This window comes from Emydura macquarii, unplaced genomic scaffold (genome assembly GCF_026122565.2).
Source record: "Emydura macquarii macquarii isolate MOO-44397 ecotype Brisbane River unplaced genomic scaffold, CSIRO-AGI_Emac_v2 contig_1254, whole genome shotgun sequence".
NCBI classification, from domain to species: domain Eukaryota; kingdom Metazoa; phylum Chordata; order Testudines; family Chelidae; genus Emydura; species Emydura macquarii.
Genome location: NW_027131391.1, coordinates 5,065,208 through 5,090,099, shown reverse-complemented (window position 1 = coordinate 5,090,099; position 24,892 = coordinate 5,065,208). Strand labels below are relative to the sequence as shown.

Genomic DNA, 24,892 nt, shown 5'->3' with positions numbered 1-24,892 from the left:
ATCAAGATCTTTGTAATATTTGTAATGTAGGGCCCTCTCTGGTATGAATTTACTGCTAGAGAAAGACTGGGAATTAATAACCCTGTAGAATGAAGCCCTCTATTTAGCCAAAAATAAATCTGCTACTCAATATCAAATCACAGTTCCCAGGTAACTGCACCTCTCACCTCTCCTGTTCTTGTTGAGTGCACCAGGCTCAGATCTCAGGTCTTTAGCCGTGTCCTGTCTCCAGGTAGAATCACACAGCTCTCCCACTTTCAAACAGGTCCTGGGTTGCAGTCCCCTGGTACTAACTGTGATTTCAGCAGGTCTGATTTATACCCGGTAGCTGCAGTTCTATTCAATCACAGTGGTAGCAGTGACCAATCTGCCTCCTTAAGGCTGGGTGTAATACTTTTTTCAGCTCATTTAGGCATCGGGCTATGGAGGAGGGGGTATGTTGAGTGCCCCTCTGTAGGCCAGGAAGGCTACCACACTGTGGAGCCCCTCGGTAGCATATTAAAGGTTGTCTGACACCATTTTTGCTCCTTTGCCTCCAGCCCCCAGGTGGAGGCCATCTCTTGAGCAGTTCCTGGTGTGCCCTAGAATCAACCAGGGCTTGGAAGCATGCTTCATCTGGCGGGGAGGAGGCGGGGAGGGGAAAGGGCTCTGCAGGCCATAGCCCCTCTTCCCGCCGACAGGTGGTCCCCACAGAAGTCCCTGCCCGTGGGGCCAAGTCCACCATACAGCCATTGGGGTGACCATCGCCTTTGAGGCCATTCGCCTGGGGCTCTGGCACCTTTCACTTATGGTTGCTCCTCCAGATACTGCATGCGCAAAGGGACAGAGAGACACCATTGACAGTTCACTGCTGGGACTGACCAAAAGCGCCTTACCGTGCGGTACCATCGCTCCAGGGAGCGACCCCTCGGCAACAACGACCTCAACTACCAGGTTTGTCGTGGGTGCCGCGGCCGGAGCAGGCGTACGGACAACACTCCGGCAAGCTGGGCTGACCCAAGCATCATCCCTTCATCGAGGACTTTTTGCGTTATGCATGCGTCTCAGCGCTGAGTCAAGCTCCGGCGACCAACTCTGCCCAGTCTCGGTGCAGGGCGAACTCCTCGGTGCCGAATCTATCTCCAGTCACCGAGTTTGGCGCAGCCTCGGTATGAGGTGAAACCTCGGTGCCGAAGCTGTCTCTGGCAACGGGGCTTGCCTCGGTGTGGGGAGTGAACTCCTTGGTGCCGAATCCATCTCCGGCATCTAGGGTTCAGCGCTGCCTCAGCACGGGGGATGAACTCCACGGGCCGAATCCGTCTCCGGCATCCAGGGTTCAGCATTACCTCGGCGCGAGGGACAGACTCCTCAGTGCCGAGTCCGTCTCCAGCATCTGGGTTTTGCACTGCTGGGCGAATTGCTTGGTACTGAGACTGTCTCTGGTGACCTGGATCAGAGCCGCGTCCTTGCGGGTGAACTCTTTGGTGCCAGAGCGGTAGGATGGACCTCACCTGGTGCCGGGAGGTCGAGACCGGTGTTGGGCAGGCGACTTCGCTCTCCGCCTCGATGCAAGCCAGTCCGGCGACTGCGACCTGGGATGACTTCTAGGGAAGCGTTCCTGCTTTACCCTAGGAAACCGGTCTCCAGGAGATCTTCCTCCCCATACTGGGGATCTCCTGAGCCAATCAGGGGGTCCCAACATAGGCTTCCCTGTAACACCAGCCCCTTCTCTCCCATGGAGGCATAGGCAGCAGTGGCGTATACAAGGTCAACAAGGCTCTTGCCACCCTTCAGCCACTGAAGTCAATGGTGCCGGTAGGTGCCTAGGGGCTCCCCCACTCCTGAGTCAGGGGAGGCTCCCTAGCTGGAGACGCTGGCTCAGGCAGTGGGTCTCCGTGATCCGACCTCGGTGCGGATCAGTGCTCCACCCCGCCTGCTCCGACGGTGCGGGGGAGTATCCACGCTCCGCCTTCGCGATGCCGAGTCAGGTCAGTGCCGACGGTGCCCTCTGCACTGACAGCACGCTGGATACCGCAGCGAAGCGGGTTGGCTCGGAGACTCCATAAGCCAGGCTTTCCAGGTGGATTTTCCGGAGGTCTGAAAGCCTCTCTTCTCACAAAGGGCTTCCCCCCACACTTCAGGCAGTGGGTGTCACGTAGCAGGAAAGCCTTCCGGCTGGAAGCACACCGCTTGAAGCCATGACACCAGTGAATACCTGCTTCCGGTAAAGTCTGAGCTAGACTGTCTCAAAGTCTCTAAGTACCACTGCAACAGTTATTAATCTAGCTAACTAATTAACACAAAAAATCCTTGTTTAAAGTTTAAAACACAGGGAATTAAGCATTTGCAATGCAAGTGCAGGCAGTTCCAGTAACCGTCACGGGCAGAAAGAAGGAACTGAGGGGTCGCAGGGTGGGCAGCGCCTCACATACCATGGCATGTGCGCGCGACTCCAGGGGGCGCCAGAGCCAGCCCTACGGGATCTGCTAAGGGGAAAAAGGTTTCGGCAGCTGTGCACGGCGGCGTGCTCACCCCTCTAGTGGGATGAACATGAGGAGGCACTCAAAGAAGAATGATGAATTCTCCATTTCTTGATGTCTTCAAATCAAGACTGGGTGATGCCTTTCTCGACAGTATTTTTTAATCAAACACAAATTATTGGGCTCAGTACAGAGGCAACGGTGAAATTCTATGGCCTTTGTTATTCAGGAATTCAGTCTAGATCGTCTATTTCTGGCCTTAAAATCTATGTAGTTATGGAAAAAGTACAACACAGGAAGCAACAGAACAAGTTTTGCCCACAAACTACCCCGTAGTGATTCTCAACGCTTTACCAATAGGGACAACGTTTGAGGAGATAGGAGTGGAATAAGCTAATTCCATCCTGGTCCTCTCTCTTGAGACTGCTGACAAAGTTTCAGTGCATAAACAATATAGCAATGGGTGCTACAGAAAACCTCTGGCTAACAAGCAGGTGCCAATCAGTGGCAACTGCGATGCTTTTTTTGTAGTGTAGATAGCTGTCCATTAGGGACTAGCCTGAAACCAAACTCATTTCACACAGACACCAAACAGCTAACACAGGTTCTTATTTCGAGAAGAGTGCCTTAAAAACATTAAAGTCAGTATGTAACCAATATATCTATTTATGTGAAATCTGTCTGCTCATATTAAGGCTGAGTAAACAATTATAAACATGTCCCATAAAAAAGGAATTGTTCCTACTGAAAGATTATCAATCCCTTTATATGGATCTGGTTCAAAATTGTGCAAGCAATTTTCTAGCCAACCCTACAGTCCCCTATTTGCATGTGTTTTATTAAAGAAAAGATCTTACATAAATGAAGTTGTAACACTAATGGTATCTTTGGTGTATTACCTTAATTTCTTCAGGTTTAGGACTCCCTAAGCCATCTTCTACCTCCATTTTAAATTCTGTGAGCTGTGTGGGAACCATGTTGACCATAGGACTTTCCATCATCCCCAATGCGGTCACAGTTTCTGAACTTATTCCATCTTTATAGTTCATCACAGGGGAAAAGGCAGGGTGTTGCTCCAAGGAAGGGGGTGTTGGAAACATCCTTTGCAGATCTGCCACAGCTAAGCATCACAAAATAACACACTGTTAACCATTAAAAAATAAATTTTGCATAACTCTCAATGAAACACCATAAAGAGAAGGACTTCAACTTAGCACTGGCTTTTTTGGTTGCTTAAAATCAAGCAAGTACACTGCAGATCTTCCCGTTCTTTCACACCAGTGCAAATCTCAATTAATTCAGTTAATATCATTTATACAGAGTACAGTGTCCTATGGACACTTTTTCAAGTTTATTGTTCAATTGAGAAACATACATTTGAGGATAGTCAATATTCAAATATGCTATTATAATAACAAAAAGCTTTTTTCAGAAAAAAGATTAAAGAACAGGATTGGGGATTTGACCACAGTTACTGCTAATAACTAAGTGGATCCAGAATAATTTTCTTTCCTTTCTAGTGTTTCATGACACAAAATCCTAAAATCAAAACTGGCTAAACTTCCGATGAGGTGTGCAAAACTTTTGCACTGATTTACAGCCTATGTAACCCCATTTTGGTCCACGTTGTCATAATCCTATGAAAACAGAACCGAGACTATTGCTAGTGCCATCTTGGAACATCCTGATTAGAAATTATGCCTCAAGGCATCAAAAATAACAACAGGCAAGTCCCAAAGGATGTTGCAATATGCATCTTGCACCATAGCCACCAAGGCAAAAAAAATCATACAGGATTTAATTACCTCTAAATAAATTAACACAATGCAATAATTAATCCTATATTTTCCATTCACTTTTAATGGAAAAAATACCAAAATGCTTAATAAAGTGAAATGTATTGTATAAACCCAAATGGAAATCACTGTAAAATATTACACTTTTCTCCATTACCTTCTTTCCATTTCCTGTTATAACAGATTTATTTTTCACAAAATTCAGAACATACTGTTCTTTTATTTTAAGTAGCACAGATATCCTTTTCACATAATGCTGCAATCTGATGAATTCATTGTTAAAAATACTATGATCATGTAAGAATAAATTCCCATATCACCTTTCCCAACAAAAGACCCATTTACTGAAGCAGTGTCTTTGACAGACTAAATGCCTGATTTTATTCCCATGCTTTTTTCTGTCCAGTAAAGCACTACAAATCCCCAGCCTTATTTGACAGTTTAGAGTCTTTAAACATGTATGCCATGGCTATTTTAGATTTTGTGCAGTCTAAAGATGATGGTTATGTTTGATTTAAAATTGTACTAAGTAGTGAAATCTTTCCATGGGTTTTGATTTGGATCAGCTGACCCCTCTGCGTCTCAAGTAATGGAAGAAGAGAGGAGTACTTTAGCATCATTTGGTGAGCAGTGGTGCTAGAATGACATTTAGTCAGCAGGGCTTTGCTATGATGTATCAGGCATTTCAGTTCCTCACAGATGTTGTCATGCATCACTAGCTAGTATCAAAGGGAGACAGAGAGAGGATTAAGAAGGGAAAACACAAGGGCTACAGTGTATCTATTCAACCTATTCCATTAGGCTCTGTGTTATGCCATTTTCTTATATCTTTTAGTTCCACTTTGCAAAATTCTGCAGTGCAGATTAATTTAAAAAAAAAAACAAAAAAACAAAATGTTTAATTGAAAAAGAAAAACTATAGCAACTGGCTGGCCAGCATTATTCATTTTCATGTGTCATGCTTGAGAAAGCTTTGCATATTTTAGAAAGCTTTGGATCTACTAAAGCTGTCAAAATCCAATCTCTGTATATTTCATACTTCTACATTTGAGTAAATCAGTACTGCTTTTATGGGTCCATAAAACTCTCTGACTCATCCTTGTGACACTGTGATTTTTTCCCCTCAATTTGTTCTCATTACCAGCTGAAGTTAATGAGAAGGCATTAAAGAATGATTTGCAGTGGAATTTGATTCCTCTTAGAGTAGCCACACTGTCAGTCTCATAATTTTTTCTCTTTTAAGAGAAGTAATTTGTAATTCACCATCTGATTTGTTAGTATCACAGCAAAATTATTTCCTCCCACCCTATGCACACACACACTAAAGAATAATTCAAAAGGGATGCCATCTACATGAAAGAAGCACAAAAACATCTTTACACCTCACAGCAGTGAAAACTACAATTCCCTATAGTTGCTGGCATAATCCTTATGAAAAAGCTACTGTGATTTTAATATTCACTTTACATTTTCAGTATACCAAGGGCCAATAGTTAAGTCCTCCCATAGATTTCACATGTAATATCGAACTCTTAATAAGCAGTATGAAAGGTATACTGGCCTGAGCTGCACAAGCAGCATTTCTCCTATTCTAAATTTCTACTGAAGACCAGTCTGAAGAAGAGCTCTGTGTCAGCTCAAAAGCTTGTCTCTTTTACCAATTAGGCATTAGTAAAAGATATTCCCTTACCCATCTCGTCGCTCCAATATCCTGGGAGCAATATGACTATAACAACACTGCAAACAGACATATGAATGATTTGGTAATGGTGCAGCTATTAACTGAGGGTAAACATCACACTGAGAATACAGGGATGACTTGTAAATGAAAATACAAAACAAATTCCTTCCATTCTTACAACCAAAGGCAGAAATATCAAATGAATGGCATCTCAGCCTCTGTAGACAAATTTTAGAAATATTTATACAAATATTTCCTTATGGGGCAATGAACCTTGTTTAATATTAGCCTCTAGTACTTACAGAACAACTGGATAACATTGGATCTTAAGCCTGAAACAAAGATTACAAACTTCTTATAGAAAAGGGGGAGATGGTAGTTATGGTGATATTTTAGCTATGAACAAAGCTACAGTCATTCTCTACTACTTACTTGGTGGATAAGGTACTGCTGTTCTTCCATCTTTCCCTAGAGGGCGATCCTCAGCTCCCACTGCAGGCATTTTTGATGACCGCAGAGCAGGTGATACAGCCTAAACACAGAATATTTACATAATGTATTAAAATCTGAATAAAAAAATTAAAATTAATGAATCACCTAGTCTTAATAAGACAGTAGTTAAGGGCTTTTTATTTTCTTTTTAAAAACTGTCTACTTATTTTATTCTTCAACCTGACTTTATTTTATCTTTTTCTTTCAACTTTAGTAGGTAGATTCTAGGTGCATTTAACATATACTAAAAATACAATCATACACTCAACTTGAAATTAACAAAGTTGTTCTATTTGCATCCATATCTGGATTACTATAATGGAAAATATCAGCAAAGCACTGGGAATAAAGTTCTCTTGTTATCTTGTGCTGTCTCTGCTGCAGCAGAGCATAGAACACTGTGCATTCGACAGTGACATCCATAGGACACTGCTCAACATATAGCAATATTAAGGCAGGTAAAATGTTGGATCAAGATCACTCAACAGTGTAACTTTAAGGGAACTGACAAACACTGGTTTGTGTTTGACAGCATAGCCCTCTATCATTGATTTGCTTAGTAACTACTGTAGATGAGGTGTAATGAGTGTAAGTCCATTGCTTTCTGTAATACAAGTGTAAAATAAATGCAATTCAGCACTCAAAGTTAACTTCACTTAGCAACCTGCAGAAATGTGGCAGACAGCAACCAAAATAAATGTGAAGGACCCATTCTCAAGCTTTTCAATTCCAACTAGGCCTGAAACAAAGTTTTAAATATTTAAGGAGGAAGATGTTTTCACTTCAAAAGTTTTGCATAGTTTTTGAAGGCTGCTGCTATTTTACTTTTGCACAGCACACACCAGCACCTCTGCAATGCTTCTGAAAATGCCAATATGGCATGGCAGAAAAGATGTGCCAACAGCCAGGAGAGAGAGCAATCATTTTTATCTGCGTACTCAGCTATGTCATTCATGTGTGGAGTAAAGGGGTGAAGACAGACAAAGAAGTGGTAAATAATGTGTGCTATTTAAAAAGACCTTAGAGGGGGTCATGAGCTTTTTAAACTACCTCATCTACCTCCAATCACTTCAGGAGCAGCTTCTATAACGGGATTTGATTAAGCTTTAAAGCACAGTAATTGGTACTTATAAGTTTTGCCTTTCTTGGAACCTTGATTTTCCCAATAATTGGTATAGTGCTGCCTTTTCTTTTATCTTCTATAATAATATAACGTATACGGTGAACTCCTCTTATAACCACTTAATTTTTGTACAAAGAAAAGTTTTGTTTCAGGGAACTACTGAAATATATTGCGGTTGATTTTATTTTCTCCTTTAGGTAGCTTCTCAAAAAGACAGATGACCAGATTCTCATCGGCTGTTTACTAAGGGAACCAAGATCTTTCTTAAAACTCACAAACACAAACCTTTAATGCAAGGTTAAAGAGTCTCCTAAATTAGATATAAGCTACTCAATCCAACTATAGTATTTTGCTTGAGAAGATTTTTTTTTTTGGGTAATCTGTCTCTGTAATGACTGTGACTGACAGTAGCCTTCGCCCTCCCCCACCTCTCCAAACAGCACGTGGACATCATCTGTGATTCTGCCACTTTGACAAAATGTATGTACTGATATCTGTGTGATCCTCCCACATGCCCCTGAATTTCTTGCACTTACTTTTTCCCTCCCTGATGGAAATTCTTAAACTGCTTCTCCAGTTGCTCTCAACTCTAACTGGTCCTAAATGTAGATCTGTCTACCTGACATCTCTCTCTGATCCCCATGCAATGATTGCTTCCTCCCTGGCTCCCAACACCATCATTCCTAGCTTGCTGGAGTCCTGTCTAGACGGTACTCTGTGTAACCTTGCACAGACTTACGCCAAGCTCATCTTCATCAGAATTATCAAAGATATTATCTAAATCATGAAGTGATGGAGCCAGATCTGTCACCTGTGTAAGGCTGCCAGAGCCAACTCGGCCTGCAGCACAATCCTGCCGGGTATCTGTGGAAAACAGCAGAAGTAAAGGCTTGAGAAATAAGAAAGAGCATGAAAGACACAAAACCAGTGTCTTCATCATCACTCATCACTTCAAGAATAGGCAAGAATGACTACAAACCAGTTCTCATGTTTTGAAATTTACCCTAGAAATAGTGTTCTAGTGTTTCTACTCAAATTTCAGGTGAAATGCTGAAGATCAACAATAAAATAATAAAATTAGATGAAAATCAACTTTACTAAACTCCAAAATGTTTATTGTTACTATAAAATGAACAGAAAAAATAAAAAATAAACTAATTTTGAAATTATATTAATCTTTTAGCTGGTTTGTATTCTTTTGTTTTGTCTCACTAGATAATCAAGTATATTTTTCATGTTACATGAAAACTTTCAGAATATAATTCTGCTCTGAGATTTCATCTGTCAGGTTAAAAAGAAGCTTTTCTTTTTAAGAAAGTGAAAATAGAAGCTTGTCCTCACCTGCTTTAGGAGCAGAACTGAAAATAGACATGGCATCTTTCCCATCAGGCACTGGTGTGGAATGGCCTGTTGTGGGGATCTCCTTGGTACCTATTCCATCTTCTGACTATATATAAAGAATTCAGTCATATAGGAAATTTTATCATTTAAATGCAAAAAGAGTGGGGAAACACGGGCAAAAGTAAAAATTAGAAGGAATGGATGAAACACGAGACTTCTATTTTTATTATTAGCCAAGCAGCAGCAAACTTCAAAAAAGTGTTTTAAAGCAAAATCAATACAGCCCTTATTCATACTTAACACGAGCTAGTTAGAATGCTCGCCTGCTACTTACCATTTAATTCCCTTTCATACATTCATTCAGACCCCCTATTGCTCATAATGAACTACAAAAATGTCAACATTATATTAACAACTTTAGCTTTTTGCAAAGCTTATTTTTTTCAGTTTGGCAGAGAGAAGTTCTCTGAAACTTATAGGTGTGCTCCTGAAGAAGTAGGACCTTATCAGACTTATAAAAGTTTCTCACAGACATCCCGTACAAGCAAGTTAGAGGTCTTTGTCCATATCTAGGCTTGTAAACTAACAAGATAATATACTTCTTACTACACTAAAGTGCCTGTGGTGGAACAATGAATTAAATGCACTAAAATATCTCCTCCAGAAACTTCCATACAACTCCACTTTGATTATAAGGTAAAAGGAGCTTGTTGGTCTCATCCTAGTGCCCATAGCCAAATCACAAATCCACTGTACCATTTGACATAGGTGGTTCAAGTATTGGAACAACAGGCATGCTGCAAGCCATAACTGTGGTGCACGAGAGGTAAATGAGAAAGCTTGCCCCATGACTGTTTTTTATATTCCCAACCTTACTCAGTGCTACAGGACTTCATGTTGAGGAGCACAACAAATCTTTAAACAGAGGAAAAAGGATATGGACATTCATAATTTATCTTAAATATCAAGAATAACCTGAAATTATATTCCACCATTTACAATGGCTCCCATCTAAATACTGCAGTTTATTTGAGTAGCCAAAATAGATAGGCTGACTGCTCAATCTGTTGAGAACATACGCCTCCCAAATCTGAATTGCGGTGGAGGAATTACCTAGAGAAACAAACAATTGAGATGAGCTGCCAGATTATGAGACAGCACTACAGGGAGTAAAATGCACTGAGGAGAAATATCCTGCAGGTGTGAAAGCAGATGGCCTAGAATGGTGATCAAATGGATCTCTCTTATGTGGAGGGAAGGCTGTGAGGAGATGTCAAAACCAACATGGCATTGATGTTACAAAGCCAGCCAGTAGAAGACTGAATGAGTCACATATTCAAGGCAAGAAAGATTAATTTGAGCTAGGGAGACATGCTCTGCAATGAGCTCAATATGTCAATTGTTGCAAATGAGAACCTAAAAGAATTGCAGTCAATTCCTTCTTCTCTATAAATTGGAACTACAGAAATATAACTTAATTAAAGATTTTATTCCCTAGTTTGACTCTGGGTTCTGCTGATGGCCAAAACGAAGGTACACAACATGAAACATACCTTTGTAGTTTAAATGAGATCTAAAGGATTAAGCCAGCAACTATTAACTCGGACATATCATACTGAGACAATATTGTTCTCTGTGAGTAGGTAGGTATGAATTGAATTTGTGCTCATATATATATCCTGTTAATGAACTCTTTGGGGCAGACACTGTGTTGTCTTATGTTTATACAGCACCTACGATGTTATTATAATAAATGCAATAACAACAAGAAGTCCCTGGTCTGATATGGTACCTTATTTTTTTTCAGAGGATCTTTCTCAGTCCCCAATTTGCATTTTTTATTGCCAGTGAAGCTGTATTTTATGTCACCATCTTCAAAAGTATAAGGATCACTAACATCGCCCAAGCCTTCTCCAGGCTGCTGCATTAGAGGCAAGGGGTCAAGATAGTTCAGTGTCTGCACTGGTTTGTTGTCTTCCAAAATTTTAAACCGCTTGTTAGGTTGTGCTAATAGTCTGGGGAGAAAAAAAGCCATTATGAAAAAAAAAAAAACCAACCACCAAATATTCCACAGAAAACAAAAATAACAGCACTTGCCGATTCATAGATTTTCTCACAGAAGTACAGTCAGTACTACTACTACTCTCTCTGTCTGCCTGAAATACATTTATTTTTGGTCCATTGTAACATGCATTTCCTTCTGCTAATATTAAACACCTGCTCACTCTATTATCAACTTCTACGCTGGGCCAATGAAAAAGACTGAATCTTGTACATAGAAAATAGATACATCAAAATGTCCTGAAGCATTCCCTGTAAATATTTCAGTCTATCATATCATTTGTAGTAATGACTACTAGAGTTAAGTTTGGAGTAACTAAAAAATTCCTCTCTAATTATATTTTATATAAACACTTGAATTATCCTTCTGGGCTGACACCTTCCATGCATACTCTAAGCCAAAAGGTGCTGTTTCATTTCATTGAAGTTTGTGCAAATTCCATTTAGACTCTCAGTTAGGTGAGTGGGGGAAATATACTTTTCCCATTAAAAAAAAGTTTTTTTTTAATTGAGGACAAAGACTACATATGAGTCATATATTCTTCACCGAGAAAGTCACTTGTTGAATATACTTCTTTTAAAAGAAAAAATATGTGATTACATTTTCCCTTGTGCATATATGGGAAAAAATCTGTTAGTGTCTTGATGCTACTACACCCATTAAAATCAATGTGAAGGCTCCCACTGACTTCAGTGGTGCAAGATCAAGTATTTAGTGACAATACTGATTTCATTACTAAAGAGTTGTACAATTCTCTAGTGCAGTGACTAGCTTTTATGAATACGGTACATGGAATAGTGAGGTTTTAGAACTTACAGAGCTGGACAAGCCACAATTTCCCAAATACCACAAACAGGGGTTTTCTTTTTCTTGTTAAACCTCAACAATAATGCAACTTTAAGATTGCAAATTTGAACAGCAACAATAAAAAATAAATACAAGAGGTCAGAGATTATTTTATCTCTGCCACAGTCACATTAAACATGTGGTTTTAAAATCTGGTTTTTTTAATCTGGTTTTAAAATCTGTCTCTCTTAAATTGCCCAACATAAAAACACAAATGACAGACAAAACATACTAAATTTCCACATTTCTCTGTATTTTAATGCTAGTGCCAACTGAAGGAGTCACTGATGCTATGTATTGATTTCTTATATTTGTTGTGCAGGTTTAATGAGTATTACAAATAAGTGAGGAATTGTCATTTAAAATGCTTATTTAGAAGTATTTTCCTACCATATATCATCTTTGCTGCATCTTTAGTCTTTGGACTAAATTTCTGCTGTCATTTACACCAATACAATCCCAAAAGCTTACATACCTAATAGAACTGCATGGCTGCAACTGACAATAGAATTTGGCTTTCTGATTGTAATTTAATAAAGATAGTGGTCACTCAATGTTGTTTTTACCTTTTCAGTGCAGTGCTGTCTGAGTTTATCTCCATCTTGGCTTCATATCTCTCACACTGGAGCTCTGGTGGCTTGAACGCTGGATCATCATTTGATGGGAGAACATAGCTCTGCCACTTAACTGACGACTCATTGTTTTGAACGATCCCACAATATAAAGCTGTCTCACTGACCTCCGCCATAAGAGGCAGCCTCTGTCCAACAAGAACCGTCCTATCATCTAGACTGGGCAACGGTTGGAGCTCTAACCCATTACCATAGAGTGCTGGGTTCACTGCAACTGATGGAGGGTCCAAATTCTCTGCTTCCTGACCTCTTGGCTGGGGGCTAAGTGTGGGAGGCAGTGGGGAGCTGGGGGAATGGGGCGAATCCATGGGATTCAGATTAATTTGTTTGCTTGGGTTTCTAGAGGGTATGGATAGCTGCTTCTCATACTTCCTGGAGTTAGAGACTTCCAAAGAGGGCTCCATCCCTGCCAAACCCAGCTTCTGCCCTGATGTGTCCTGTTCCATGCATAGCTCTTCAGTAACAGAGGGCCGATGGTGAAATGGCATCATAGGCCTTTTTTGCAGTTTCTCTGCTTTTTCCTGTCTTTCTGTTGTTTTGTGCTTAGAAGAGACAGGCGGTGGCAAGGATGAAGAGGATGATGATCCCACACTGAATCCTGACTGTGATATCGTTGGGGGACGGTTGGTGCCAATAGCACAGCGCTGTTTGAAAAGCTTGTGCCTGAAACAGGGGTTAGAAACAAGTCACTATGTGGATTGTGAGGATACATGATGATGGTTAGAGCAAAAGCACGGAGCCAAGAAATCTTAATTCTATTCTTGCCTCTGTTGCAAACAGAAAAGTGATCTTGGAAAGGTTACTTAGCCTCTCTGTGCTTCAGTTTCCCCTGTCTGTAACATAGGGATAATGCCACCTCTCTCACAAATTCAGTCTAGGAGGAAGAATTAGTGTTTGTATTATCTTCCATCTGAGAATTTTAAACAGATATATAAAAGTATTATTCCTTTCACCACTGAAGAGATGTTTTTCTTCATAATCATGAAGCAATACTACTCTTCCTGTATATTCTTGACCATGTGTTGGGATTGATACTGTATTGTGTGTTTTAGCTGTGCTCACAGATGCAATGCACAGCAGGCTGTTTTCATGCCATTTCTCCTTCAGAACGGGTGAGGGAGGAGGCACATAATTCATGCCAAATAAGAGGTGTCTATGCCATGCTCATCAATTGCTGAATATTTTACACAGTCAAAAAAAAAACACCATCACAACTCTGAATTTTTGTATTGATAGTGGCTTTAAATTCTAAGACATCTTGTGTTATAGCAGCCCAATATCTTTTAAAATTGGAAGCACAGGAAAGAAATTCAATATCCTAGATGTTGCAGTCACTAAATGGTGTTTTCATTATCTCAGAGATGGCCTCTGAAGACCTTGTGATAGCTTCCTCTGCATTACATGATAACCTTTCTGATAATATAGCTTACAAGGTTGGTAGGTAGTACAGTGGGCTAATGCACCAGCTTTTCACTGCTGGACATTTGGTTAAATCCGATTCAAACAAAATTTTAAATAAAAGGCAAAGGAGCTGGTGATTTCTGGCTAGTTCTAGTACATATTTCATCATAAAACTATTAAACATTTGTTACAGTTAGCTGGCTCTCTCATTTTGAGATAACAGGACACAATTACACTCCATAATTGGAAAGGATACTAATAGGCAATGAAGAATAAATCATATTCCACAGGGATTACACAGTTGGCATTTACAGACCAGCAAATTTGGAGTAGCAACATTTCAAAAAGTTTGTTATCATAAAGACAAAACAAACCAACAATAACTAACTCAAACAGGCAACCTTACTGATAGATCGACTTTACTCAAATCTACACTTACAAAAGGGACGTTCCTACATTTCTGGCTCCTTAAGTGGAGTTTTTAAACTGTGGTTGTTACTTTTTATCAATAGCTCTTTCCTTTTTGTTTCTAAAGGTTTACCACAATGTTCCTCTCCCAGTCCCAAGATTACAGACTGAAGCTAACTTTTAACCAGTAATGAAACTATCCTGGTTATGTGCCTATGTTGTACTGAAACACAGAACTCCTCATGCTCAATATGATGCTACCATGTAGCAGCTAGATTATTCTATTTGTAGTCTCCACACTTTCTCTCCACACCATGTAAACTTGTGCAAATATTTCCTGCCACAATGCTTCCAGGTGCTCTGAATTGGTGGGCTAATCAATTCAGTGGTTTCATAAGCAGCACTGGTCAATTTAAACAGATTATTTTGCTTATGATAATCTTTTCACTGAAGAGTGTGGAGGACTATGGAACTTCCACCTCAAAAGCAAAGGAGACAGCTTTACACAGCACACTTTCTATGATGATGACAACAACTCCACTAAGTGTTAAAAGAAGTAATTTGGAAGAAAGAAAATCTGAAGATAAGTTAGGTGTCTAAATTCATATATGCTCTTTTCAGTCTCCTCCAGATTTTTTGATGCTGCAAAATGGAGTCAATGTTCTATCTGTCAGGTACAGGATTGCTAATATTAAATCTTGCTCTTTTACTTATCACAGAATATTTTTTTAAAATTGTGGCCATACCTAGGAGCCATCTCATGTGCATTTCTGAATGAAGGCTTTGTGCAGACAACATGGAACTTTGCAAAAAATTATAAATACTGAAAGTCCCTGTGTGGCCTCACCCATTCTACTGGAAGCACAACTCCCATCACGTTCTGAGATGCATGGAACTTTTCAAACTTTAGATGTGTTGATTTTTACTTGAATCAAGACTAAATCACGTCCAAACAAAATCATAAAATATCTTTTGCTCCATAAGTTTTCTTCCATCAGATTTACTTTAATTAAACTATATTACTTATGTCAAGTTTTACAACAGATTTACCAAATACTGTTTTTGTAATTACTTCTAACCTCATCTGTTTTTAAATTCTGCAAAACACAGCTAGACATTAGAAGTAAAGACTCGAAATACTGTAAATCTGAGCAATCAATTAATAATTTCTTAGATTTTTAATATTTAAATATAATGGTTTACACAGGAAAAAGCTCCAGAAAATAAGACAACCCCTGATTTTAAAAACATCAACTGGATTTCTTAAACAGATGTGGCTGAGTTAGAATAAAACAGCCCAGATACCAAACAATGGTGACAAGATTTAATTACATTCCTGGCACTTCACTGCATATCATTAGAAGATAACAGGCCACATCCTCAGCTGGTGTAAAATGATGCAACCAAACTGATTTCCACCAACTGATGATCTTGCCTTTTATTTCCTATAATCATGCCTGCTTGTTGTGTAGCTACTCTGCATATAATCTTATATTGTGGATGAACTTTGCAGGTCTCATTCATCCTGACAGAATAATTCTTCTCTTTGCTACTTACCTGGAACAAGAACAACTGACTCTTTGGACTGGATCCACAAAATCCCAAGAAACATTGTTGCTTGGGACTTCTTCCTCCAGATTTGAAGTAGCAATCTGGCTCCTCCTAAAAATAAATATGATAGTTATCATCTCCTACATGTCAATTCATTAATATACTTTAGATCTGGGTAACATCTACAGTATGTCTCCCTCAAATAAATCTAAGCCCCCTCTCTCAGTCCCTCCACCTACTACCCAGAATTTTGTATTTCACAGTCTTTATCTCAGCCAAATATGAAAATTTACTGCTTGATCCACGAGAGGGTATCACATAGCGTATATCCAGAGTTCGAGCAGAAAATTCATGGAGCAGGCAATACAGATAACAATTGAAATTGCACCCAGAAATGTTGTTGAATGGGCCAATGAGGAAATTACATGGATATAACCAAGAGGTAAAACTTATTGGAAGGTCTATACATCATATCATTGTGAGATATTTTAAACCTCCAGAAATGAAAAAAGCTAGTGCACTAATAGCAATGGTCCACCGTACCCTTTGTATCTTAAGTTATATCCCCCCAAATATAAATATATCCTTCCAAATGTTTACATCTATAAATAAATATACTCTTTATAAAATATAAATATAAACTTTAGCAGGCTATTTGTCCTTAAGATCATCTACCCTCCAGAGCTAGTAATTTTGTAATTCTAATGTGATCTAGTATTTTTGCCATCAATGAGTTAGCACATGAATAACCAAGATCAGAATTTGGCTACATTTGCAAAACTCACACAGCTACAGGTGAAATGAGCTAAATAAGTGAAAATACATTACTGTCACTATTACTCATTCTCAAGCTAAAACAACTGGAAATTGTCTTAGTTAATATTTCCTTGCATTATTCTTTTTGAATAGGGAGAGACACAAAATCATGTGAATACTGAAGTAGCATGTAAGGCAAAATTAGCAAGTTTTTAAGTGACGACTGTACTATTATTAATAAAGAACATGAGTAAAATTACTCCCTTACTTGGACTGTGACCTGTTGAGGATGCATTCCTTCCAGACTCTGTGGACCATATGATTGTGGAATTTTGGGGGAATCTTCCCTGATTTCTTTGGACTGTGCAGAGTAACTGTCCCCTCCTGTGAAGCTGAATGGCTGACAGAGCTCTGAGTACCTCCACTTTCACCTGCAAAAAATCAAACAGTAGGCAAAGAGTAACATCAGCTATAACATTAGATTTTCCTGAAAGGGCTTTTCAACTTATATAGGCTGTCGAGATTACAAATGCCTGTGTTCACTAGTAAAAGCTTAGAGCAGTTTAAATGTGTCACCAGCCTCTGAAAAGATCATTAAACTATAGCCACAAGCAAAATTTGTGTCAGCATAGGAGATACAGCACTAGGAAGTGAAATTGTGTGATGTAGTTTTTCAGTGTTGCTGGCTATTAAGTTTAATTTACAGAATCTTTTGTGGTCTTGTTAAAACAATAACTCATCACAAGATATATGGTTCTATAAGAAAAGTCATCTATTAAAACACACCAGATTGTTTATTTGCATCATGTATCTTAAACATGTATTGTTATAAAGAGAAGCATCAAGTTTCAACACAAGCAGCGAGGACACGAATGGATTACTGAGTGATAATACCTGCTCACAATTGGGGATGGAATTTTCACTCATTTTCTTTTTGTGCTTGAGTTGCAACATTAGAGTTAAATTTAATTTTGGTAAAAAATTCTTAACTTTTAACTGAAGTTCTTTAGTATACACTGAAACAACGGAACACACACAAATAATAGGCTATAGGTGATATTCAAGACCCCTTTTGAAAGGCTGGTGGAGAAAGACGTGAAAGTGGTATTACAACTTTAATTATCACCACTTAAGGATTATGATTTTCATTTTGCACTTCATTTCTTTTCACCAGAGGAGTAAAACCTTGTTACTCATGGTATGAGCAAATGTTTCTGTTGTTCATTGAGAGAGCTCTTTGGATTGTCTGAGAGCCTGATATAGTCAGTTTTAAAACACAAACTGGAACAGTAGAGGGAGCTGTAAGTTCATTTGACCTGTTAGATGCATAACACTATGCTCAGGCTAGCAAAGAAGGTAATGATAGCAAGCTTTTAACAAGGTCAAATCTGTGTACAGAACTGTTTGTCCATATGTCTGACACAATTTAAGAAACCTTAGGAATAAAACACTGAAAATATTACGACACTGTTATGTACTCCCTATCTTACAAATCCTTTCTTTCTAAATATACTCGATCATCATAGATACCCTGTGATGAGGTGCATCTATTTACAGATGTGGTCCTGTTTCAATCAATAGCTAGCCAGTCACAAAGAATGGTTACTGACCATCGTAACTGTTGTTCTTTGAGATGTGTTGCTCTTGTCCATTCCATATTACATTCCTGGCCTTATCGGAACTCACAGCCTCTGTATCAGCCCACCCTCTCACCACAGTGAGGGTGTGACTCAGGCTGCTGGGTCACATGGCGGCCAGCACCTACATGGTCCAGCATGCCAGGTTACACCTCAGCCCTCTACAACTGCGGTTGGCGATGGTATACTCTCCAACCAGACACCATCTGGGTATGATCCTCACAATCTGTCCACAGATATTCGCCTCCCTGTCGTGGTGGACAAAACCACATCATGTATTGAGAGGGGTGCCTTTCACGGCTCCATGGCCGACTTTGTCATTGCTCTCAGATGCTTCGAACCTGAAGGGCAGCACACATCTTGGTACCCTCCAGACCCATGGCCTTTGGACCAGAGAAGAGCTGATGCTGCACATAAACGTCAAGGAGCTCATGTAGAGGTGACCCAGGAGCCTGAGGCACACCCTCACTGTGGCGAGAGGGTGGGCTGATACACGAGCTATGAGTTCTGATAAGGCCAGGAACCTAATATGGAATGGACATGAGCACGCACTCAAAGAAGAAGTTTGTTTACTTTGTAGATATTTAAAAAAAAACAAAAAACCCACCAACAGCTATTGCCTGGGAAGGCAATACTGCAAATCTAACTTAAATCATGTGACCCTGTCTGAAACAGACACATTCACACAGTCCAGGCTGGTAGGCCATCCTCAACTGACATAATTAGAGTTAGTTAGTTCGTTCATTCCTTCCTTCCCTTCCCTTATGAAAAGCCCAAGGTATCAATCTACTACTCCCTCATTCTTATTTCCTTTCCTTTTGGCTGCTGCCTATGAACTGATCATTTTTAGCTAGTGAGATTACTTGTGACATTTCAGCTAACTCAGCCACTTATCATAATCTCCTTCATCTCTTAATTCATTTGCATTGGATCTTAATATTTTAAAATACTTAACTTTTTAAAAATTAAAACAAACTTTAGCTCTTTTTTTTAGATGGCATGTCACCTACAAAAACACCCAACTCCAAAGACTATATATATATCTTAATGAATATGAATCAATTATCTGTTTCTACTTTTTAATCTGTGCCAGCAAAATTTGGATCCAAAGATGTAGAAGTTGTTTGCCACACAGAGATTCAAATGAAGGGTCAAAAAATTGACTCTTATATACGGTAAGATATACAGAGACATGATATTACACAGTTAAGTGAGATATGAGGTTATACCATATACTCCCCACCCCCACCCTAGACTATTTAAACTACTTAGAGATGTGTGTGTTTGTGTATATCAGTACAGAGGAGCACACAAACACACCTATAAACATATATATATATATATATATATATATATATATATATATATATAGTGTATAAAGATATACAGTACTCGTATACAGAGTAAGAACTTTAGCTGTACTTCTGCTATGAAACTTTAAGCCCTGAAGGAATTCACTATAAAAATTTACAGAAAAAATTTAAACTTTTTGTATATGTCATAATGCTCACATTCAGCATGTGATTGGACTTCAAAAAAGCAGACTTTAACAAACTCAGAGAACTGGTAGGTAAGGTCACATGACAAGAAAATCTATGGGATAAAAGAGATCAGGAGACCTGGCAGTTTCTCACGGAGACAATATTAAAGACACAACTGCAAACTATCCCAATGCGAAGGACAGACAGGAAGAATAGTGAGAGGCCAATATGGCTCCATCAGGAGCTCTATAATGACCTGAAAATCAAAAAGGAATCGTATAAAAAGTGGAAACATGGAAGACTTGCTAAGGAAGAATACAAAAGAATAGCAAGCATGTAGGAACAAAACCAGAAAGGCTAAGGCACACAATGAGCTATACCTCGCAAAGGACATAAAAGGCAAAGAAGAGGATGTCTAAATACAGTAGGAGCCAGAAAAAGATGAAGGAAAGTGCAGGTCCTCAATTAAGCATGGAAGTAGAGCTAATAATTGATGAGATCAAGAAGGCTGAGCCTATTTTGCTTCAGTCTTTACTAAAAAGGTTAATGGTGAGGACATACTCAATACAATTAATATTAACAATGAGGCCGAAGGAACGCAAGCCAAAATAGGGAAAGAAAAGGTTAAAGAATATTTAGATGAGTTAGATATATTCAAGTCTGCAGAGCTTGATGAAATTCCTCCTTAGATACTTAAATAACCAGCTGAAGCACTCTCAGAATTGCTAGCAATTATCTTTGAGAATTCATGGAGGACAGGTGAGGTCTCAGAGAACTGGAGAAGGGCAAACATAGTAGAAAGCTTTAAACAGTGAGGACCCAGGGAACTATAGAGCAGTCAGCCTAACTTTGACACCTGGAAACCATCAGTTTGTAAGAACCTAGATGGTAATAGGGTTATAAGGAATAGCCAGCATGGGTTTGTCAAGAACAAATCATGCCAAACCAACCTAATTTCCTTATTTGACAGGGTTACACGTTGGGGGGAAGCAGCAGACGTGATGGATCTTGATTTTAATAAGAGTTTTGACACAGTCACAGATGACATTCTCTTAAGCAAACTAGGGAAATGCAGTCTAGATGAATTTACTATAAGGTGGGTGCCCAACTGGTTGAAATACTGTACTTGACGAGTAGTTATCAATGCTTTTCTGTCAAGCTGCGAGGGCATATCTAGTAGTTCCATTGGGGTACATCCTGGATCTGGTACTATTCAATATTTTTATTAATGATTGGATAACGGAGTGGAGAGTATGCTTATAAAATTTGCGGATGACACCAAACTGGAATGGTTGCAAGCACTTTGGAGGACAGGATTAGAATTCAAAACAACCTTGAGAAATTAGAAAACTGGTCTGAAATCAACAAAATAAAATACAATAAGGGCAAGTGCAAGGTATTGCACTAGGAAGGAAACACCACACGCACAGCTACAAAATGGGGAATAACTGACTAGGTGGTAGTACTGCTATAAAGGTCCTTCCATAAGTGCAGGGGACTGGGCTAAATGACCTTGCAAGGTCCCTTCCAGTCCTATGATTCTATGATCTGGAGGTTAAAGTGGATCACAAATTGAATCTCAGTCAGCAATGTGATGCAGTTGCAAAAAAAATGCTAATATCATTCTGGGATGTATTAACAGGAGCGTTGAATGTAAGAGGCAAGAGATAATTGTCCTGTTTGATTTGCCACTGATGAGGCTTCAGCTGGGATACTCTGCACCACACTTTAGAAAGATGTGGACAAACTAGAGATGTGGAGAGAGTACTGAGGAAAGCAACAAAAATGATAAAAGGTTTAGAAAAGCTGTTCTATAAGGAAAGGTTAAAGAAACTGGGCATGTTTAAGTCTGGAGAAAAGAAGATTGAGGGGGAACCTGAGAACAGTCTTCAAATACGTTAAGGGCTATTATAAAGAGGACAGTGATCAGTTGTTCTCCATGGCCACTTAAGGTAGGACAAGTAGTAATGGACTTAATCTGTAGCAAGGGAGATATATATTAGATAGCAGAAAAACCTTTCTACCTGTAAAGGTAGTTAAGTTCTGGAATAGGTTTCCAAGGGAGATTATGAAATCCCTGTCATTGTAGGTTTTTAAGAAGAGTTGGACAAAAACATGTGCAACGATGGTGTACTTTGGTCCTGCTTCAGCACAGGGGGCTGGACTCGATGACTGCTCAAGGTTCCTTCCAGCCCTACATTTCTATGATTCTTTGTTATTCAAATTACTATTTTGCACTATAACTTATACTGTTTCTGTATGATTGTCCAATGCCCTTGTCACTAAGCCTCAGTATGTTTAGTTTGCAACTGACTTGGGTTCTTTCAAGCATAATGTTTAAAGTCAATATTCAATCTGCGTAACTGGAAGGGACACTACCGACAGATGTGACAGATGAGATTTTAAGAATCCACTGAAATAATAAACATAGACTGTTCCAAGAAAAGCTGCTAACAGATGAAAGTTGTCCAAAATTGCATTGCTGAGCATACTATAAAGATCTTGAATGCATGACTCAATTTAGAGCATCTTCTATGAATCGAAACCACAGTTCCTACACTGAGGTTTAAATTAAAAAACATGCCAGTGCTTCTGAAATCAGGGAATGTATTAATAAAATAAATGTTAATGACTGGCAAATCTTGGAAGTCAGATAATGCGAAGAGCACAATCAAGAATGGATCTATACAAAAACACAATTTAAATAGATGCTGAGACAGATTCCTCAAAAACTTCGTAAAAATTCAATTTAGAAACAATTCTTCAGCTATAGCACGTTTTAGATTTCTGTTTTTTATTTTCATACATATTTCTATATAATATCATTGCTGACTAAAAGTTCATTTGCTCTTGTTTAATCCTCACTCAAAGTCATAATCCTCTGTTTGTGACTTTATAAATCACCTTTGTGGCAACTAAGTGTACAGTCATGTAGTATTATGACCTGCGTGAGGATTAAAAAGCAGAAGCAGATGAACCTCTTGAAAAAAAATGATACAGTGTACATGCAACTGCCAGCTGTGAGAGTATAGTGGAAAATGGAAGTATTGAAAAATACATGGTGTAACAACAGAATAGAAGGCCAGAACCTCAACTGGTGTGTAAATTACTTAGCTCTACTGAATTCAAGTACAATCCTTGGTGTCAGCTGTCACATAAGTGTGGAGCCTGCTGGGATTCAAACTGTTATGGGCCTCAGATGCTCGGTATGAGCTTCCTTTATTCAGAAGAAATATTCAACTCCATTGGTCAGTGAGTTTTGTGTGTCTACTTCTGTGTTCCATACAGAGGATGAGAGTTCATTACAGCCCCCAGCTACGGAGCCTGACTTTTTACCTTAAGATGCAGAGACTCCTTCATTTTTCTCTGGAGATCTTGGGTTCAATCCCCAGTATGATGGTCAATATAGTGACCATCTTTCAGATACTGGCATTGTTCCAATATTAATGCTTAATCAATTATATGGTGTTTTTCATGTTTGTAATACTTTACAATCATTAACTAATTAATCCTTTCATTCCCCTTAAGAAAGTATTCAATTATGAACTCTGACAAGACCTGATCCTTTCTACAGTCTCAAGTGCCCACACTATCTCATAAATGCAACAAAGTTCCAGTAAACAGAAATGAACTCACATAAATCTGGTAACTTTTCTGTTCTGTGAACTCATGTGAAAATCCCTTTGTGCTAATCACAAGCATATTCTATATTCTCTCTTTTTTTTCTGCTACTATTCACACATTTATTCTCCAGCAATCATGAACTAGGCAAAAATGAAAGCACACTATGCTGAAGTACACCTCAGTAAGTAACATCAGTTGGTTCAGAGATTAAATTTAGAAGAGATTATAGAACATTGCCATTCACTGACTCAGTTAAAAAATATTTAAGATGAGTTTTCAATAAGATGACTTAGGTCTCTTTGCTAGGTTTATTGCTTACCTATGATGGCCTGTTCTGGGGAAGTGGGTGGAGTGAGTGGCATCCCACAATTACTTGGATCTTTCATGCTTCCAAGTCCCTGTTGACCCACACTGATATGGCCTCCAGCACTGGCAGCACTCTGAGACATGGGGATGTCATTCTGAGAGATGAGAACAAAAGCTGAAGGATACACCATTCGCACGCCACCTATAATGGGAACAGGAGGAAGAAAATAAGTCTTTTAAATTCTCCATTTATTATTCATCTACCCTGGCTGACCGTGTCTTGGTTTCAACATGCACTAGACAAACCTTACTAATCAAAATATATAAGATGTAAAGAAGTTTACAGTCTGATATCCTAATATCCTAAATATTAATCCATTCCTTTATGACTAAAAGGGAGCTGCAATAAACTTGATATTGTGATAATCGCATCTGGGATACAGAGAGTATAAAACCTTGAGGCAAGATAACTATTCAGAATGCTCCAGTATCAAAAGAGCCACAAAACCAGATAGGGAAATTATAACGGTTCTCTCTGATTAATTAGATTCTTTTTTTTTTTTTTTTTTAATTATGAGGTGAAAGCAAAATGTTCTTTAGGAAAAATACTAAATCTCACCAACAATGACTTCAACTGCCACAGGGAAATCGTCGTCATATCCCAATTCCTCTTCCTCTTTCAGTCCCTCCTTCTTCTTCAGCACCATGGGATAGAAATACTGCCATTCCTCGATCAATTTACGGGTTGCTGGGTCTGACATCTTGTATGCTTGGCCCGTCAACGTACCGTTTAAACCATAAGGACTCAACAGAACTGAAAAAAAAAAAATCACTCCCTACAATGTGTGGATTTCAACCACACAGCAACCAAATCCCACCTCCCCTATAGTCATTCACAGTCTTGTTTGCACAATGATTTTAGTAGATAGCTCTTCACATTTTGTTTATTTTCAAAATATAGTGCACACAACTTCAATTAGTAAAATAATGAAATAAATATAAAAAGGGATAAAAATAAATATACATCCATGGAATAATAAAAGACATAGTTCTGAAGATGTGCTGTAATACAATATGGAGCACTTTAAAATAGATTTTTAATGTAAGTGGAATGTTTTCTTCTGCAAATTGTACAGGATATTTTTATAGTTTACAACACTACAGTGTAACCTAAAATGCTGTAAAACCTGCAACTCTGAGACTATATCTGGTATGGTTCTTTTATATATTTACATAAAATATATATGCTTGTTCTTCTCTTTGGATGTGCTCTGTATTTTTGCCTCTCTTTCTGAA

The 24,892-nt window shown here is 39.0% G+C and overlaps 1 protein-coding gene across 4 annotated transcripts in view; it reads right to left on the bottom strand.

Annotated features, from left to right (window-relative positions):
- Positions 1 to 24,892, bottom strand: part of MED13L (mediator complex subunit 13L) — a 361,336-nt gene that overhangs the window by 65,176 nt on the left and 271,268 nt on the right. For all 4 annotated transcript variants that reach the window (XM_067550153.1, XM_067550155.1, XM_067550156.1 and 1 more), the window contains 10 exons: positions 24,216 to 24,410; positions 23,610 to 23,798; positions 16,817 to 16,979; positions 15,799 to 15,903; positions 12,367 to 13,095; positions 10,685 to 10,907; positions 8,893 to 8,998; positions 8,291 to 8,415; positions 6,369 to 6,468; positions 3,359 to 3,579 (listed from right to left, as the gene is read on the bottom strand). In XM_067550153.1, coding sequence (XP_067406254.1) covers positions 3,359 to 3,579; positions 6,369 to 6,468; positions 8,291 to 8,415; positions 8,893 to 8,998; positions 10,685 to 10,907; positions 12,367 to 13,095; positions 15,799 to 15,903; positions 16,817 to 16,979; positions 23,610 to 23,798; positions 24,216 to 24,410 — 2,156 coding nt within the window. The remainder of the gene's footprint in view (positions 1 to 3,358; positions 3,580 to 6,368; positions 6,469 to 8,290; positions 8,416 to 8,892; positions 8,999 to 10,684; positions 10,908 to 12,366; positions 13,096 to 15,798; positions 15,904 to 16,816; positions 16,980 to 23,609; positions 23,799 to 24,215; positions 24,411 to 24,892) is intronic.